The sequence below is a fragment of the Ctenopharyngodon idella genome, chromosome 18 (assembly GCF_019924925.1).
Source record: "Ctenopharyngodon idella isolate HZGC_01 chromosome 18, HZGC01, whole genome shotgun sequence".
NCBI lineage: Eukaryota > Metazoa > Chordata > Actinopteri > Cypriniformes > Xenocyprididae > Ctenopharyngodon > Ctenopharyngodon idella.
In genome coordinates this window covers 32,585,266-32,604,183 of record NC_067237.1, presented here as the reverse complement: position 1 = coordinate 32,604,183, position 18,918 = coordinate 32,585,266, and the positions used below count along the sequence as shown (strand labels likewise).

General features: G+C 36.9%; 3 protein-coding genes across 5 annotated transcripts in view; 1 reads left to right on the top strand and 2 right to left on the bottom strand.

The window, feature by feature from the left end:
* Nucleotides 1-486, top strand: part of aamdc (adipogenesis associated, Mth938 domain containing) — a 73,855-nt gene extending 73,369 nt beyond the window's left edge. For both annotated transcript variants that reach the window (XM_051870636.1, XM_051870635.1), the window contains exon 4: nucleotides 70-486. In XM_051870636.1, coding sequence (XP_051726596.1) covers nucleotides 70-210 — 141 coding nt within the window. In that variant the 3' untranslated portion in view covers nucleotides 211-486. The remainder of the gene's footprint in view (nucleotides 1-69) is intronic.
* ints4 (integrator complex subunit 4) lies at nucleotides 435-14,262 on the bottom strand. Of its 2 annotated transcripts, none has more exons than XM_051870622.1 (23): nucleotides 14,096-14,262; nucleotides 13,369-13,566; nucleotides 13,059-13,176; nucleotides 12,259-12,365; nucleotides 11,878-12,081; nucleotides 11,736-11,786; nucleotides 11,035-11,123; nucleotides 9,671-9,791; nucleotides 9,509-9,580; nucleotides 9,247-9,421; nucleotides 8,949-9,154; nucleotides 8,689-8,831; nucleotides 8,487-8,602; nucleotides 7,709-7,842; nucleotides 6,860-7,026; nucleotides 6,678-6,771; nucleotides 6,063-6,143; nucleotides 5,842-5,972; nucleotides 5,699-5,758; nucleotides 3,165-3,324; nucleotides 2,917-3,060; nucleotides 2,344-2,464; nucleotides 435-755 (listed from the first exon to the last, which is right to left on the bottom strand). In XM_051870622.1, the coding sequence occupies exons 1-23, from the start codon at nucleotides 14,147-14,149 to the stop codon at nucleotides 568-570; spliced, it is 2,934 nt and encodes a 977-aa protein (XP_051726582.1). In that variant the 5' UTR covers nucleotides 14,150-14,262; the 3' UTR covers nucleotides 435-567. The 2 variants fall into 2 exon arrangements, with proteins under 2 accessions (XP_051726582.1, XP_051726583.1); XM_051870623.1 differs by having other exon boundaries at nucleotides 13,369-13,563; nucleotides 14,096-14,261.
* Nucleotides 14,263-14,275: 13 nt separating this feature from the next.
* Nucleotides 14,276-18,855, bottom strand: kctd14 (potassium channel tetramerization domain containing 14). Its single transcript, XM_051870633.1, has 2 exons — nucleotides 18,701-18,855; nucleotides 14,276-16,405 (listed from the first exon to the last, which is right to left on the bottom strand). The coding sequence occupies exons 1-2, from the start codon at nucleotides 18,755-18,757 to the stop codon at nucleotides 15,737-15,739; spliced, it is 726 nt and encodes a 241-aa protein (XP_051726593.1). The 5' UTR covers nucleotides 18,758-18,855; the 3' UTR covers nucleotides 14,276-15,736.
* Between the last annotated feature and the right edge of the window lie 63 nt (nucleotides 18,856-18,918).

Below are 18,918 nucleotides of genomic sequence, written 5' to 3'. Positions count from 1 at the left end.
TTGGTGATCAGCGCTGTCCATAATCTGAATATTTCAATCCTTAAATAACCTAATTTGTTTATGTTTCAGGTGCCTCCTTCCACCCTAGATTATGTGAAGAAGCAGGGTGTAGACGTCAGGGTGTTCCAGACCGAGCAGGCTGTTAAAGAATATAACGCTCTGGCAGGACAGGGAGCTAAAGTGGGCGGGGTTTTCCACTCCACCTGCTGATGACATCATTTACACAACCAGCTAATTAATTTAATGCTGTGTTAAAAGTGCCTTACACTTCAAATTAACATTGTCGTCTTACAAGATACTTAATTTGCACTCTGGGCTAATGGAGGAAATCGTTTTCGTTCCTTTAGTGAAAACGTTATTTGCTTTATAATCATTAAATGTCTGTTCTTTGCATGTAGGCTGTGAAAATACCCCATTATCACACGCACCAGTGATACAAATGAACAAAAAACAATTTATTTAAGATAAAACATAATAATGAAAACATTTGATTTTGTGTTGGCTGTTAATTTCACACACTCAGACACACAAACACACAGAAAGAGCCTGAATTCCTCTGTACATGGGTCAGCGACGAGCTGGTTTGGGCATAATGAATACTTTAACAGGTTTGCTGAGGTGGATTGTGCCTTCAATCGAGCTCTCACTGGTGGGGAGACCGTCCATACTTTCGTTCCATGCAGGTTTAGAGACAGATAGTTTACAGCTGCTGGTGCTGTAGGCCAGAAGCAACCGCACTTCAATCTGACAGGGCTCTGAGAGTAAAAACACACAAACATGACATGCACTTCAGATTACATTCTACTTGACACTCTAAAAAATCCAATTTAATACACTCTTAAAAAAAGACTGGGATAGTAACAGATGGTACTCCTATGATATACACATTAAAGTACTATGGTATTTACATGGTACTCCAAGGTACTTTTGTTAGTGTAGTATACCAAAACACTTTAGTTGTAACATCTTTCTGCAATTTGTTAGTCAGCATTAAACATTATTTGCAAACAATTTTACTTCAGTAATCCTAGGAATGTCCGTGCAAAACAGAATATTTAGTGAGAATGAAAAAATGTAAGGTTATAAATTACACTTTTTTTCTTCTTCTTTGGAATAACATGCACTGAAGAGTTATGCTCAGTGGACCCACTGAATGCATTTCCACACTTATTAACATCACAAAAAGTATTTTAATGTTTTGAGAAGTTTAATGTACATTTATAACGCTATACTTTGTGTTTTATTACCTTTACAGAAAACTGGTTAAAGGGGACCTCTTATGCCCTTTTTCAAAGTCTTGATTTTGTTTTTGGGGTCTATTTGAATAATTTTTCATGGTTGAATGTTAAAAAAAACTTTATTTTTCCACATATTTGACAGTTGCAGCACCTCTCTTCCCAGTCTGTCAGTAACGCTCTGTTTAATTCTGGTCTCTATGAAGTCCCTCCTTCCGAAAAGCACAACATGCTCTGATTGGTCGGCTGGACCAGTGTGTTGTGATTGGTCAACCGCTTCGAGCAGGTTTGGGAAATGTCATGCCCCTTACAATAACCGTCACCAGGCCTCGCTTTTTTTTTTGCGTATATCTTTAGCTGGAATTATTTAAATGAATAATGTTGTGACATGTTCGTTCCCGGAAAAAAACTCAAGACTAGAGTCGAGGCTCCTTTACACACTAAAGAAAGTTGAAAATGTAAAAAAAGCATAATAGGGCCCCTTTACAGCTGCTGCATGAGTGTTTCTAATACCAACGGCTGAGGAAGTGACAGAAAATTTGACACCGAATCAATTTTTTTAAAAATCTCTTTTGGAAAGTCATAGAAACTCTATTGTGGATTTTTTCTTTGCTATTGGGGCAAATGGGAATGCAAAAATTATATTTGCTGTAGTTACCGTTCACAACTATTGACGCTATATGACTAAATTATGCCTTCTGCTTCTGAGAACCTCAGAAATGTAACAAAAAGGGCCCATAAGACCAGGAAAAAGTATGAATAAATGGCGTCAGTTTTGATTTGCTCCAAAGCAGAAATGCATTCAGCCTCAGCTGAGGTGCTCAGTATTCTTCTGGTCACATAGACACAGATATAAAATAACTCGAGCAATACGCTGCCTTGTTGGACTAGATGCAGTTCTATTTATATCTGTGGAACCGTGAAGGGTTCATGCTGTTCACTACCAGCAGAGAAGGATTTGTCTTGGTGTTTGCAACATTATGTTATACAAGGACAAGACAAAAAAAATAGCTTCTGCATAATGACGCTTGACCAAAAATACACAACTGATGTCTTGATGTGCATGTGTCTGTTACTATCAGCAGAAAAAGACAGAAAGGATACCTACCTGTCCAGGCAGAATGAGAGAGATAAACCTGTGTGATCAGTCGCACACGTCCGGGTCCTGGGGTCCTGAAATCTCCAGGTTTGGGGTGGATTATGTGAGACTGTCCATCTGGATACAGCACCTGTGGGAGGATGAAGAAAAAAGTTAATGATCAATGTAAATTGTACACAAATTGAATTAAACTGATTCAAAGCAAATTTAAAATGCTGTTAGTAATTTTATGCACAAAACAATGACAGAATATTGACATTTATGCAATGAGCAGATGCTTTTATCCAAAGCGACTTGCAATGCATCCAGGTAAAATTTTCATCAGTTCATGCATTCCCTGGGGATCAAACCCATGACCTTGGCATTGCTAGCGCCATGCTTTACTGTTTGAGCAACAAGAATATGTAGGGTGGTATTTGAATGTATGAATTGGGAATTGATTAGATGGTGAAAAGTGTCAACAAATGATTGAAAAGCTGAAGTCCTTTAAAAAAAACATGAATGTGCATTATGAAAATAGAGTGATTTTTTCTTTGTTTTTATGCGATTTAACCAAAAAGAAATGAGGTTAAAGCATCTAACCTGCACTTTGACTGTTGTCTGTGGGTCTTGTATATGTTCAAGAGTAGCATCTATATCTAACGCCACCACCAGACCGGAGGTGAATCTCAAAGGGTTGTCTGATTCTCCTGTCGGCTCAATAATTGTTGCTGACGCCCTGTGGATCTGACAAACCAAAATAAATAGAAAAAAGGGATTATCCAACAAATGTTTGGGAACAAACAATCTATTTCCTATATCTTGTTGAAGCTGTTTGTGTGTAAGCGCACCTGCTCGGGTAGTTTGAGATGGATAAATCTGCTTTGCCGCAGTGTGGTCTGAAAGATTTTAACCAGATCAAGAGGTTTGCAGGCTGTCAGCCTGGGCATCAACTCCAGGAGTTTCTCCACAAAACTGTCCTGGAAATGAGGCAACTCTGTCATGAAGAGCCTGAGAATGGAAAGACGTGAATATTCAGACATAGATACACATAGATCGAGATTTGATGCATTTATAACACAGCATCTTTGAGTAAGGGCAAGCTCACACTACAGGACTACCTGAATTGCTGTTGTGCTCACACTACACAACAAGGTTTCTTGTCATCTGTTGTTGTTTTGTCATAACAGCGGGCATACTACACAACACAACGCTGATGAGTAGGGTTGGGAATCGAAAATCAATTCCAATTTTGGAATTGGATACTTGTAAAATTAAAATTTCGATTCCTCTTATTAATTTCTTTGTGTGCATTTTAATATAAATTTTAAACCATTTAAGCGCAAGAAGACCCATGCACTGTTTTCTGTGCTGCACACACATCCAAAGCGCACGCAAAAAAAGTGATTTTAAACAATTCCAGCGCAAGAAGACCTGACACACATTCAAAACTTGAGCACAGAAAGCTGCCTCTGATACTGAATAGTGTGCGATACTGAGTTCTCTTCCATGTCTTTTTGCACTTGAACGGACAAACACACACAAAAATGTCAAAATATCCTCAAAAACACAGTTGGTTATGCCTTAAAGAATTAGTTCACTTTCAAATAAAAATTTCCTGATACTTTACTCACCCCCATGTCATCCAAGATGTCCATGTCCTTCTTTCTTCAGTCAAAAAGAAATTAAGGTTTTTGATAAAAACATTCCAGGATTATTCTCCTTATAGTGGACTTCAATTGGCCCCAAACGGTTGAAGGTCAAAATTACAGTTTCAGTGCAGCTTCAAAGGGCTTTAAACGATACCAGATGAGGAAAAAAGGTCTTATCTAGAGAAACGATCGGTCATTTTCTAAAAAAAATAAAAATGTATATGCTTTATAAGCACAAATGATCGCCTCACAAGTGCTTCCGCCAGACCACCTTCCGTATTTTTCAAAAAGCTTATGCTGTATGTCCTACACCTTCCCTATTCAACTTACGGCAAAAACGGAACTGGCACCGTGTTCGATCCGTAAGTTGAATAGGGAAGGTGTAGGACATACAGTGTAAGCTTTTTGAAGAATACGGAAGGCGGACTTTTTTTTAGAAAATGACCGATCGTTTCACTAGATAAGACCCTTATTCCTTATGTTTTCATCAAAAACATTAATTTCTTTTCGGCTGAAAAAAGAAGGACATGGACATCTTAGATGACATGAGGGTGAATAAATTATCAGGAAATTTTTAATTAAAAACTGGACTAATCCTTTAAGTGAACGTAAACAGTTGGCAAAGAAAACGCATGTGTAACAGTATAGTGGATCCGTGCAGCTCTTAAAGTGACAGCAGCCTAATATTCCTGCTGCAGTCTCTATAATAACGTTAATCAAAAGCTGTGTTTCCACCACAGGAACTTTCCCCACGAACTAAGGACTTTGGAGTGGTGCTCTGTGTGTTTCAATTGCAGGGACCAGGGTCTAAATGAAGTTCCGGATAAAAATTTTCCCTTCAGAAAGTCCCTGCTCGCAAGGTAGTAATTTTTCAAAGTTCAGGAACTTTCGGGGTTGGGACTTGGGCGCTGAACATACTGATTGGATGAGTTCACGCGGCATTTTGATTGGTTGACTCCACGCAGCATTTTATTTCAACCACCATTTTTAAAAGTCTGTTGTGGTGCGTGCAGTAAGAGTTGTTTACTATTCGAATCAACAATGGAGTTTAAAAATACGACCGACGATGAGGTTCAGGCTTTATTAAGCTTATATTGCGGAGGACAAAATCCAGTACGAACTGGAAAGTCACGCGCAGTCCTACGTCACCGGACTAATTTTATGGTACTTTAGACCACGACCGTGAGCCACTTGGCGTCACACTTTCACCAAGGACCTCCGAGCCATCGGCATTTCATGGGACGAAGCTGAAACCACCGCGGCCGATTGAGCCCTTTGGAGAAGTCTTGCAGCCCAATGCACCTTACGCCACAGGAGGAACTAAGTAAGTAAGTCTAAAGTTAGACCGCAATGGAAACGAAGACAACAAAGGGTCTGGGGGGAAAAAAGTTCCTGAGATAAATTGTTCCAGGTAATTTTGGTGGAAACGCAGCTAATCAACAAAAGACAAAGAGAAAATTCACTTGCTGTTCTTGACTGAATAACTTTTGTATATATTTGTATTGTATATTTTATTTATAAAGTGTATATTTTAGTTATAAAGTGATCCCTGAAGACAGGCTCAGAACATGTCGCTGACCTGCTCATACTTAACGAGCATCGGTGACCGCAACGAGCATCAATTTGGCAGTGATCCGGGGGTTTTGTCGCAGACCTTGGAAATCTGTCTGTGATAGCAATATCCAGCCAAAAGTCGTGTAGTGTGAGCTTGCCTTAACATGAAGTGTTTTTACCTTTGAAATGACTCCACATCCTGCAGGAACTTCTCACAAATGCCAATAACACGATCAACTCTGTTATTCAGAAGAGTAAAGATTATCAGTTTCAAATATTTCAGATTTTTTTTGCTTTAGAAAGTTTATTAGTAAGTGCTGACCCTCGTTTGGATCGTGCCGTTAGGATGAGCTGTAACGCTTTTGCCTGCAGTCGGACGTTGTGAATAGTAGCAATCTGCTGCGTCTCCAGACCACTGTACAAGAACTCCAGCTTATAGGTCTCATCCAGGATCTGTCACACATCACAAATGATAACAATGATACATCAGTCAAATGTTTTGGTGGGACAGCTGTGGTTTAAATTAACTTGGGTAGGATATACCTGTCGAGCGGCTGTTGAAACTTTGGCGTTCTGTTTAAGACAGAGCGGAACAGCCATGGTCCATAACTTCTCCTGAAGTGCCTGGGGTTGAAAGAAAAAAATAAAAATTATGGATACTCTATTCAATACAGTTGAATAGTACATGTTTTTGAAAGTCATCTCTGATGCTCAAAGATAAAAAATAAAGTAAATAAAAAAACTGGTCAAAGATTGATCAAAAATGCAGTAAAAACTGTAATATTGTTAAATGTTATTATAATTTAAAACAACTTTTTTGTATTTTAATGTATTTTAAAATTAAAATTATTTCTGTGATGCAAAGCTGAATTTTCAGCATCATTACTCTTCAGTGTCACATGATCCTTCAGAAATCATTCTAATATGATGATTTGATGCTCAAGAAACATTTCTTATTATTATTGATGTTGAAAACAGTTGTGCTGCTTCATATTTTAATGGAAACTGTGATACATTCTTTCGGGATTCTTTGATGAATAGAAAGTTCAAAAGTAAAGCATTTATTTGAAATAGAAATCTTAATTATAAATGTCACTTCTGATCAATTTAATGCATCCTTGTTGAATAAAAGTATTAGCGCAGTATACTTCTATTCACCTTGGTAAGCAGTAGTTGGCAGCGCAGATATGTGGCACAGAAATCTGCAGAACCAGCCAACTCAGTCTGCAGCTCCCCCAACCGCTGCAGATCTCTGCATGTGACAAATAAAAATCATCTTTACAAACACCTTATTGAGAGGCCTGAAAATAATATAGGTGTAGTTTATTAAAGGTTTGAACCTGATGGTAAACTCCAGCAGATCCTGAGCACCAGGTGTTTCCAGGTTCTGAAGGGCGCTGACCCGAATGAGACTGTCCTGAAGGAAGTTCTGTGCTGAAATCAGACTGCCTGAACCCACACCAGATGCCTCCAGACCTGAACTAGCAGTCTGCTTTCTGCCTGGCAACTGAGAGAAAAAACATACACAAAAGATATGGAAGATAAATAAAGAAATGAATGAATCATACATTGATAAAACAAGTATTTAATGAGTCTCATAGGGCTTTATTACAGCACTAAAATAGCATACACAAAAGGTTTGGGGGTCAATAAGATTTTTTTTAATATTTAAAGTCTTATATGCTCATCAGGGCTGCATTTATTTGATCAAAAACACAGCAATATTGTGAAATATGATTACAATTTAAAAATAACTCTTGTATTCAAATATATTTTAAAATGTTCTCATTGTTCCTGTGATGCAAAGCTGAATTTTCAGCATCATTACTCCAGTCTTCAGTGTCACATGATCCTTCAGAAATCATTCTAATAAGCTTATTTGCTGCTCAAAACATTTATTAATGTTATTATTAGTGTTTAAAACAATTGTGCTGCTTTATATTTTTGTGGAAACTGTAATAATTTTTATTTTATTCTTTGATGAATAGATTCATTTATTTCAGACAGAAATCTTTTGCATCATTAATGTCTTTACTGTCAATTTTGATCTATTTAATGCGTGTTTGATGAATAAAAGTATCAACTTCTTTCAAAAAAAAAAAAAAAAAAAATCATACTGACCCCAAACTTCTAAACGGTAGTGTATATTATATTTAAATAGAATAAAAGGCTGCAAGCAGGTTTCTCACTCGGAGGTGTGGAACCAGGTGGGACAAGCTGTCACGCAGGTAGGCGTAGTGCCGGAACGTGTGATCTGAGAATAGAGCTGGCATGGTGGGACAGGATTTGGCTGCGTTGAAGACCAGAACTAAAACAGCGATGTCTGAACACACTCAGGTCAGGAAAATAAGCATTTGAACAGACACATCTCTGAACACACAGGCAGCAGAAATTATGAAAATCACAGAAAACTGTGAACAGCAAATAAACACATGAATTCAGATGTTTGGAAATGCGTTTAAGCCTGAATATTCATATTCAAAATAATTTCTGTCATTCGGGATTCAATGCAAATTACATATGTTGTATTATTCATCACTTTTAAGTCACTGTTAAAGGGATAGTTCACTCAAAAATGAAAATTCTGTCATCGTTTACTCCCCCTCAAGTTGTTCCAAACCTGTATGAGTTTTTTTCTTCTGTTGAACACAAAGGAAGAATGTTGGAAGAATGTTTGTAACCAAGGAGATCTTGCCCCCCATTGACTACCATAATAGGGAAAATAATACTATGGAAGTCAATGGGGGGGGCGAGAGCTGCTTAATTACAAACCAAATATCTTCCAAATATCTTTCTTTGTGTACAGCAGAACAAAGAAATGGTTTGGAACAACTTGAGGGGGAGTAAATGATGACAGAATTTTCATTTTTGGATGAACTATCCCTTTAACAAAACCAAAGTCTAAATGTAAATACGTATGTAAATAGTAATATGCATTGACATTGTCATATCAAATGTGCAGGATACAGGCAGGGTCGTCCATATCTGGTTCTGGAGTGTCAAAATACGGATGTGTGCTTAGTAGCTCAGGGACAATCGGCAGCACTAGGGTTGGGTGTCGAGCACCAAGAAACTTCAAACATCTGGATCGTAGGGGGAAAAAAGAAAAAGACTGAGAATGGGACCGAATGCCAGTGAGAAACAGACAGGAACAGCCACTGGAACTCACTTCCAGACTGAGTTGCGGTCAGTTGGGTACTTGGTGAGGTTCTTCAGGAGTTCCAGGAGGGCCAGCTGGATGCACTCTTTAGTGGACACATTAGTGTAACACAGCAACTCATGCAGGGCCTCGCGAATGTCCCGCGATGAGTCCTGTAATGAATATTCAATTAATTGGCCTGATATAAGGGCTGCCGTGCTTGTTTGTAGGGCTTCACAATTTGGCAAAAAATTGTGATTATATTTAATTGTGATTAGATCCAATCGCACCTCCAGTACTGCAAGGACAGTGTCCAGCTGGTCTTCTCTGAGGGTGATGTGAGTTGAGATCTGCCGCAACACATGGATGGACTGCAGCCGCACCTCCTCGATTTCATCATTAAACATGTCCACCAGGAAGTCAAGACATTTTTCAGCAAAGCTTGGTGACGACTGGGCAAGGGAACAGAGCGCCTCTACCGCAGCGATACGCACCTCTGTGAAAAACGATACCAAATGAATAAACAGGCTCTGGTACAAATTGCTAAAAATGTCCTCAAAAATAATGGCTGTGTTTTGAAATACATACCGTACATCTCGTCTTCCAGCCCGTGAACAAACGCCCCACAGGCTCCAGAGTCGATGAGGTTTACACCGGTAGTGTCGACTTTCTCTTTGGGAGCGTCGTCGGCCCATCGCCGTCCAGACGAGAACTCTCCAGAAGCGTACAGCTCTTTTGCTCGCTCATGAGCAGTACGTTTCCTCTAAGATAGAATGAGAACACCATTTTTTAAATATTTCTTGGATGTGTGTTTTTAGCATGTTTTTCATCAATTGTTGTGTGTAAATACCCTGAGATCTGACATCAGCTTCTTGTCCAAAGTCTGCTCCAGAAAATGAGGGCTGACTTGGTGCATTGAGCCCTGAGAGAGAGTGAAACAGTTAGATGGACAAGTGATAAGAAATTAATCATGTGGCTATGCGTATATGCTACAAACACAACCAAAACTTACCAGCAGTTTTGCAGCTTGCACTCTGACTACCCACGAGCCATCACTGACCATGTGACAGATCTTCCCGAAGGAGTCGTCCACCAGTCGGATCTCCTCATTGGAGGAGGGGATGGGAACAATACTGTTAATGCACAAGACAGATCAGTGTTCAAATCTATGTTAAAAGGCTTCATTCTTGAATTTCTTGAATTGAAATTACCATAAGAAAGCAAGAAAGCGATGGCTGCAGTCAGCATTACCTACACTTAAAGACTGGTTGGACATACTACATTATAATTTGTGATGGAGAAATTCATCTATGCTTAAGATTAAAACTTGTTTACACTAGTATGGAGAGTTTGGATACGTACTATGAGTATGTAACCCTATATAACCAGATTTTGTTTAGCAACAAATATTATTCAAATACTATCTTCTGAATGTTGGGAAAATAATGTTTTTGGTTGCTGGTTTGTTTGTCAGTTTAGTTTGGATTGATTTTTTTAAGGATTAGTTCAATTTAAATTGAAAATTACCCCAAGATTTACTCACCCTCAAGCCATCCTAGGTGTATATGACTTTGTTTCTGATGAACAGAATTGGAGTTATATTAATAAATATCCTGACACATCCGAGCTTTATAATGGTAGTGAACAGGACCAATGAGTATGAAGCTCAAGAAAGTGCATCCATCCATCATAAACCCACTCCACACGGCTCCAAGGCATTTTGAAGCAAAGCAATGCATTTGTGTAAGACAAATATCCATATTTAACAAATTATTAAGTAAAATATCTAGCTTCCGCCAGACCACCTTTCTTATTCAACATTCAAGTGTAACGCCTCTCGCAGTTCAAAACACCTACACTACGTCCTATGTAAAAAGTTTTTCGTAAGTTGAATACGGAAGGAGGTCGTACCCCCTGGTGCGGTGTGGAGTACATTTATAATGGATGGATCCACTTTCTTGAGCTTCATACTCATTGGTCCCGTTCACTGCCATTATAAAACCTGGATGCATCAGGATATTTATTAATATAACTCCGATTGTGTTCATCAGAAAGAAGAAAGTCTTATACAACTAGGATGGCTTGATGGTGAGTAAATCTTGGGGTAATTTTCATTTTAAAGTGAACTAATCCTTTGTGTGTAGGTTTTATCTCAGCTAAGTGTATAATAGTATGTCCATTTGTTATAAGTGGAAAATATTTATGTCATGTGATTAAGTAACACATCTTGCAATGTTTGTATCTCACTATACTTTTTGGATAAATAAATAAAATGTATAATTAAAAAGTGAATGCTTAAATAAACAATATGACAGAAAAGTATACACATATAACATTGCCCAAAACACAGAAAGCTAGTAAAAATTGACCCTCTACCTCTCAGGATAAAGCTGGCTCAGAACCCAAACCATCTGAACCGCTGCTGAGCGAACCTGCTCATAATCATCACTCAAGAGCTTACAGGCCTGTCCAAGAGATGAGACATTCATAAGTTAGTTATTAAAGATTCCTTTTGTAATCTCATGCTCAATAGAATGAATCATTTAAAACATACACTACCGTTCAAAGGTTTGGGGTCAGTAAGATTTTTTTTTTTAAAGAAATTAATACTTTTATTCAGCAAGGATGCCTTACATTGATTTATAATGTTACAAATGATTTCTATTTCAATTAAATGCAGTTCTTTTGAGTTATCTATTCATAAAAGAATCCTGAAAAAAATGTTCATTTTCCACAAAAATATGAAGCAGCACATCTACTTTCAACATTGATAATAATAAGAAATGTTTCTTGAGCATCAAATCAGCATTAGAATGATTTCTGAAGGATCATGTGACACTGAAGACTGGAGTAATTCAGATTTGCATCACAGGGATAAATTATATTTTTAAATACATTTTAATAGAAAATGGTTATTTTAAACTGTGATCATATTTTACAATATTACTGTTTTTACTGTATTTTTAATCAAATAAATGCAGCTGTGGTGAACAGAAGAGACTTCTTTTAAAAATATCAAAAAATTGACAAACCCCAAACTTAAATGGTAGTATAAGATTATTATAATTTGTCTTGACCTGGTTATAAATAGTCTGTTGAATTTTCATCCCTCTTTCATGTAGTTGCAGCTGATGGGAGAAAGAAAAACACACAGGTCATTTAAAGAAAGTGGCAATAAATGCAGTTTTAGCACCACATTTTTCTACAGAGCTCATGTACCATGGCTTTGATGGCGGCAGTGCGGACACGAGGGTCCTGGTCCTGAAAATAGTCGCTGATCAAACTCTGTACATCCCGTATGGGTGACGTTTGTGCTCCTGGTCCGGCATCAGTCTCTTTACTGAGAGGCTTATCAACCGTCCCCAGACAGCCCAAGAGCTGGAGACACTTATTCCTCACCCCAAAATAAGTGCTTGAGAGATGCTGAGGAAAAATAGGGCATTAAAATAAAATATTAAAAAATAATTATATAATAATTCAGATTCAGAATAATATAAACACTGTTAAAAACCTTATGAAAATCAGTATGAATAATGGTACTGCCAAAAAGTATGATTACAGTATTATAGGAATGGAAGAAATCTTAGTTATTGCAGTCACCTTGCAGGCCACATCTATAAGTCTCTGAATGACAGCGATCTTGTCTGGGAGTTGAGTACCAATGATCAGTAGCGTGTCCAGCAGCTGCGCCAGAACCTGATGAGACTCTAAAACACAGATGAAATTCTTAGAAAAATCCAATTTCCACACACGATTAACCCAAACTAATCTACCCTGACTAGAAAAGCATATTCACACCACCTTCCATTAAATTCAGGGTTTAATTGTAAGGGTTTTTTTCATCTGACCTAATCAGACTCAATAAAAAAATGTTATTTTATTTTTAGCAATGCATTTTATATGTGTCAGAAATAACTGCTTTAACTTTCATTAAATGTTTTCCTGTTAAAAAATGTTGTCCCCAGCACCAGTATTTTTTTAGTTTTCATCTTAAATTTAGTTAAATGTTTAGTAATTTTATCTGCTTTTGTCATTTATTTTTTAAAATATTGCTATTCAAGTTTAATTTACTTTTCAGTTTTGGTTTTACTTATTTTCAGTTAATAATTTTAGTACTTCAACTTATACTTCTTTCAGTTCATAACCAAGGCAACATTTCTAATTTTCTTTAATTTAAGTTTTTTAACTAATATTTATATTTTATTTCAGATTTATTTCAATTAATAGAATTTAAACTAATCTTAGTTTGAATTAGCAATATTAACTCTGCCCAGCATATCCTTAAATTTATATATGTGACAATGTACATTAAATTTAATTAAGTGTAACTCATTCAGTCAAGACATTTATATTAAGTGTCAAATTCATTTTTAAACAGAGTCGTATGATTTTATCCTTACTTTCATTGTTGAGAGTGTTTATAGCGTCGTCTACTATGCAGTCTGGAGCGAAGCCTTGGGTTTTTGATAATAAACCCAGCAGAGAGGCGATCTTCAGCCTGACCGAGTTATCGGACTCCTGCAGACCACATCACCATAAATACATTTAAAGACACAGTTGTTAAATATAATAAATTACTTTTTATTATAAGCATATAAATTGGAATGTGCAGGTGTCTCATTTAAAAAAAAAAAGGTGTGGGTGGTAAATATTTAATATCAGTATCAAGAAACGTATATTTGAATGTTTCATGAAGTTTGTTTCTGATACCTTGTAATAATGCTCGAGCAGTATGCGCACAACTCCTTCCACACTCTCGGCCTCTACGGGCTTTCGTGCAAAACTCAGCAGGTACTGCAGAGCGTCTGTGGGGTTGCTGGCTTTACACAGGTCAATGTGAAGAGCGGCTGATTTACTGGGTTTGGTCAGTCGAAGTTTCTTCGTAGGAACCTCCTCAAGAGACACCTGCTGCAAAGAGATGACAACAACACGATTAAAAACAATCTAATTTATAATAAGCAATTTCAAAAAGCCTCATATAATCATTGAGAAAAAGAATAACTGATTATTTAGTCCTGATATTTCAGGTATTTCGTGAAAAAGGTCTCAGACACAACCATGAAGGATTTGAACATTCATACAGTTATTTATTTATTATTTATTAACTTCAGCATCACCAACTACGCACAAGTTAAATATTAGGCCTAATATAAAAATTGACAGGGAAATGTTGAGTGGGAAGTGTCAGTGGGACGAGGAAAATATATAAATGTACGTATAAAAATGTAACATTTGACTGACATTTGACTAAAACAATAACACCCAAACAATATGAAAAAAAAATGCCGTTGTCATTAGAATAATAATGAATACACACTAATGCTAAAGGCTACATCTGCTTTGCATTTATTCGAATATCATCACATATAATTATATTCCGCAACCAACACATATTTTATGACATTGTATGATCAATATGTATGATTTACGTGTTCACCTGAGAAACTTTAGAGAATTCCTCATAAACTCGTTTTTTCAGATGAGCGGCCATAGCGGTGTTTATCCGCTCCTGCACTTCTTCACGCACGCCCTATTCAGTGGCCTCAGAACTTTGAGGTGGAACAGCGACGCCACATGGACGGAAGTCTCCAAAAATCACACTAGGACAGTTCTGTGATCGAGGGCTTTTCCTTTTAATTGTAAAATTATCTGTATGTATTCAATGCCTCATGCATAATACATTTAATTCCATATTATATTGTATTACAATTATAAACAGCCTATTCTGATATAAGTAAAAATGACAACAATATACATATTCATTATATTTTTTCCCTGAGCTTGAACTTTCAGTTGTTTCTGTGTTTTATTTTTCTAGAAAAGCTACATATAGAGACTGATTAAAGAATTAAATATCTGTTTTTAAAAAGTATAACAACATATAAGAGGCTATAATAACAATTAACTAGATAGCACAGCAATCAATCAGTATATATTAGACAATTTAACATTCAAAACAAAGAACACATTTTAAGTAATTAAATCTATGTTTGAACATTTCAGACTAGAACAAAAGCTATAGTATACAAATTTAAAACTTAAAAAGATGGCACAACCTCTCTGAGCAACAATTTCATGAACCCACTAAGGTAAGGTATCTTTAAAATCATTCAACTTTTCTTCTGTATTGTTTTTCCACAAACATACATGAAGTATGACATTACAACAGCATTCGGCTGGAAGAGGCACATCACTTTTTCTTAATATTATTTTGTACCTTTTTTTTTAATGATCTCCACAAGGAAAAGGGTTCGTCCCAAGTGCAAAAGCAGTGAAAAAAATGAAACAGACATTGGACACATACTTCAGTTAAAACAGACATATTGTATATACATGGCACAAATTAAGGTAATATTAACAATGTTAATAATAATAATAACATTGGTATATGAAGTGGACCTGTTTCACTAAAAATGTTCAATCTTATAGAATGCATTGGGAATGCATGAGCTGATGAAATGTATACCTATGCAATGCAAGTCACTTTGGATAAAAGCATCAAGCAAATGCATAAAAGTTAAAAGTTATATAATGGTGCAGTTTGCAGATATAGACAAATTAACAACCCAATAACATTCCTTAAGACCTAACGTTGATGTGAAGCCTTTTACTAGCATCTGTGACAAACACTTGCACTCAAGACTTAAAAATCATGCACTTAAAATACATGAAAGTGTATGTAGTATGTTTTCCCAGACGTTTTACACATACACACACACACTAGTCAAAATAACTGGAATCCACAGCATGCCATAAATGCTGCTGAGAAAACTTAACTTGTATTGAACCAGAACATTCCTTTAAAACTTTATAAGACGTCCATGCAGAAGCTATTTTAAGCCTAAGGCCAGGATAGCACAACTAGTGTCAATATTAAACCAAGGTTGAACAGATACTGACAGATAAGAACTTCATTATACATCATTGACAGCTGTCTGTCATATATGTGGGTCTGCTAAAGAAATGTTTGATAAGTCTGATTAGTTTAATAAGTCAATCATATATATATATATATAAAATATTCCTTCACTCCCTGTTTCCAGGTCATGAAAGGCCTTAACGTCAGTCCTCACACTCTTCACCACCAGGTGAAAATCAATTTATAGAAAAAGTTGTAGCTCTTAAAGAGAAACCCTTTGTCTATGCTGTGTGGTTGGATCTTTACTTTATATCCTTTGGCCTCTATGTCTATTTTGACACAATCTAACAGGTCATTCACTGATGCTGGAGCTTTCCATGGACCAAAGCTCACCACAGACTCTTTTGGGGTGCCGAGACTGTCAATAGCATCATTGTATCTGGCTAAATCATCTTCTGTCCTCACAACACACACGATTATGTTGGAGTAACGTGAGGCGATGGCCTCCGCTCTGGCCACCCGGACGATCACCTCCAGGTTTTCGCGGTAATTTGGCACACGGGCCAAAAACTGCTGTCTTCCAACTGTCTCTCCAAAGAACTGGGGCGTCTCCTCAATGGCTTTGACCAGAGGTTTGATGTCATAGTAAAGCGCCTCCTTATGCACTTCCTGCAGGTGATCAGTGGGAACTTTCTCTGTTCTGAGGTACTCAAGGATGTATGCAAAATGAGTTCCATCACGGTCTATGAAGTAACGACCCTCAGAGTCCAGCCGTTTGGTTGATCCGTTAAACAGGTCTGCCAGTGTGGAGTTTGGGAATTTCCGGATGGTCCCCAGGGTGGTGCTGAAGACATGACCTCCGATATTCAGCTGGACAACTTGGGATTTCTGTGGACAGAGAAAACAAGCATTTAAAGGCACACTATGTAAATTTTCACCACGAGAGGTCGCTTATTTAAAGCTTGATGACTCCTTGATTTCGCAGAATCATGGGAGGTGTTGTCTTCACGTCTACAGTCGGTGGAAAAGAATCGTGGCAGGACTCGGGCAGAAATCATGTTCATGGATGAGATTATTAACATTACTGTAATATGAAGCAGAGCAAGACTGAGTGCTGTGCGAGCAGAAACAAGGCCGCTGGAGTGATTGATAATGAGAGACGAGCGCAGCACATCTCGAGATCAGTGGAGCTTTTATTATGCCACAGTCGCCGCTTCCGCTTCTTCCAGTCAAGCGTATGTGGGGTAACGCACCGCTGTTTTATCATATTAGATACATTTGTGTGTTGAAAGTTGTTATAGTGCTACTCTGTGTTCTCTCTGTGGCTACTATGAGACACTTGTTGCACACTGCAGTAAGCTATATTATTATTAGGCATGGTAAAACATGGTACTCACTGTAACTCAAGAAAATGAGATTTAAACAATAAGACTTACTGTGTTGAGCTATATAGCAATGATTAGTTTTCTGTCGATGAATGTATCCAAACAGTTGTTCACCTGTCTGATAAAACATAATATATTAAAGCGTCTTTGGTGTTTCCATGGTTTCTACAAAATAAACCGGAAACCGATTTAAATAGTAATTAGAAAAAAGGCAGGAAATCTCACAATATTTGTAAGATTTGTAAAATGTGCATATTATGGTGTATAAAACACTATTGTGTATAAAAAGTTACGTAAGATTATTAAATTAAAATATCCAAAAACCACTAGAACAGTGTTATATATTTTGTTGACGTGTGTACTTACATTATCCCAAATGTTTCCAAGAATATTTAAATCAAGAGAAATAAGCAATTAAGCAGTCTCAGACAGCGCGCGATCAGTTCTCCTCGCGCCTGAATGGTCAAATGCACACATAGTAGTCAAAATGTCCATCGTGTGGAGTATCTCGCGTAAATACAGTCGGTTGTGGCTTAAGTGGAAGTAAACATTTGGGTGCAAACAGGATGTGTGTCAGTATCCATGGATTCTGTCTTAAAGGGACCGTAGCTTATATTTGTCATTAATGTTAATAAAACAACAAAATATGTTAAATAAATGTATACATGGTAAATAAACCTCCTGTATCTGAAAAACAAGTTTATATAATTTGTATCTCTATAGTATTTGTTGTATTGTTTGTAATTTGTTTGTAAATTTCTTTTTATATAACAATTATATATATTGGTAATTATGCCATTTGAAGGTTATTAGACACTGTAACATTTTTGTTCTTTATGTTTGTGACAAGCACATAAAAATTATTACTTTTTTCATTAGAGTAATAATAAAGAATATGTCCTACATTCATTAGTCTCACTGTGTTGTGCTTGGAAAACTGCAACATCATCAAAAAATAAAATAAAAAATAAAATAAATAGAGAAATTAATAAATGTATAGGCATCGGTATCGGTACCGGCGAGTACTAGAAAAAAAGTATCAGTACTCGTACTCGGTCCTTAAAAAATGGAATCGGTGCATCCCTAATAAAAACACTAAAGTAAAGATCATCATTGACATAAGATGGTATTTAAATGGTACTCCAAGGTATTTCAGAGAATTGCTAAAAACGTGTCTAAAAACATGGTAGTGTCATGATAGTAAGTCATAAATAAAAGCCATGCAGTTCAGTTCTCCCTATTTTTATTTATTTTATAGAAAAGTTAGCTAGCTGAAGGATGCAGCAAATGCAGCAGAATTACTGACATAACTTGACATAAATGTTACATGCTCAGTATTTGAAATATTAAGAACATTTTATTAATCTCGGTTTTCTGGTAAGTAAAAAGTAATAAAAAATAAATAAATGCAAAATTCATGTCGAAAAAAAAGTCATTGTTTAATCTTTTACCAGCTTCCGCCTTAAGCATACAATACTGTTGGGAAACAACTACTTTCTTGTTACTGAAGTATCGTGTACTAAGTGCACGCGCAACTCGCGAGTATTTGCTTTACAGGTGGTGCTGTGACAATCTACGGTGAACTTTAACAGCACACAACAACAGACATCGTTATAATGTTTCCGAAATTAAATGAACGTTACAAAATTACACATCAGGCGATCGAAACAATAGCTGAAACACAGAACAGCTGCTACATGAAATAGAACATGGAAAGCTGAAAATGTTACAAAGTGGCTATTCATTTTCAAATATATTCGTTGTATATAAACGTATATGTTCCTGTTTAATGTCTTACCGACTGTACAGGTGCTGAAGACTGTTTTCCAGGAGATTTATAGTCCGGTAAACTCATGGTCTTCAGCTAAAGATTGAGCTCTTCATGCAGTCAGCAGCAGCTCAGGCTGTGTGAATCAGGTTTGCGTGTGTAACCTTATAAGATCCACCCATGACACACACAGGTACAGCAGCACTGCACTGCCTTCATGAATATAGGAACTTTTTCTTCTTGAGGCT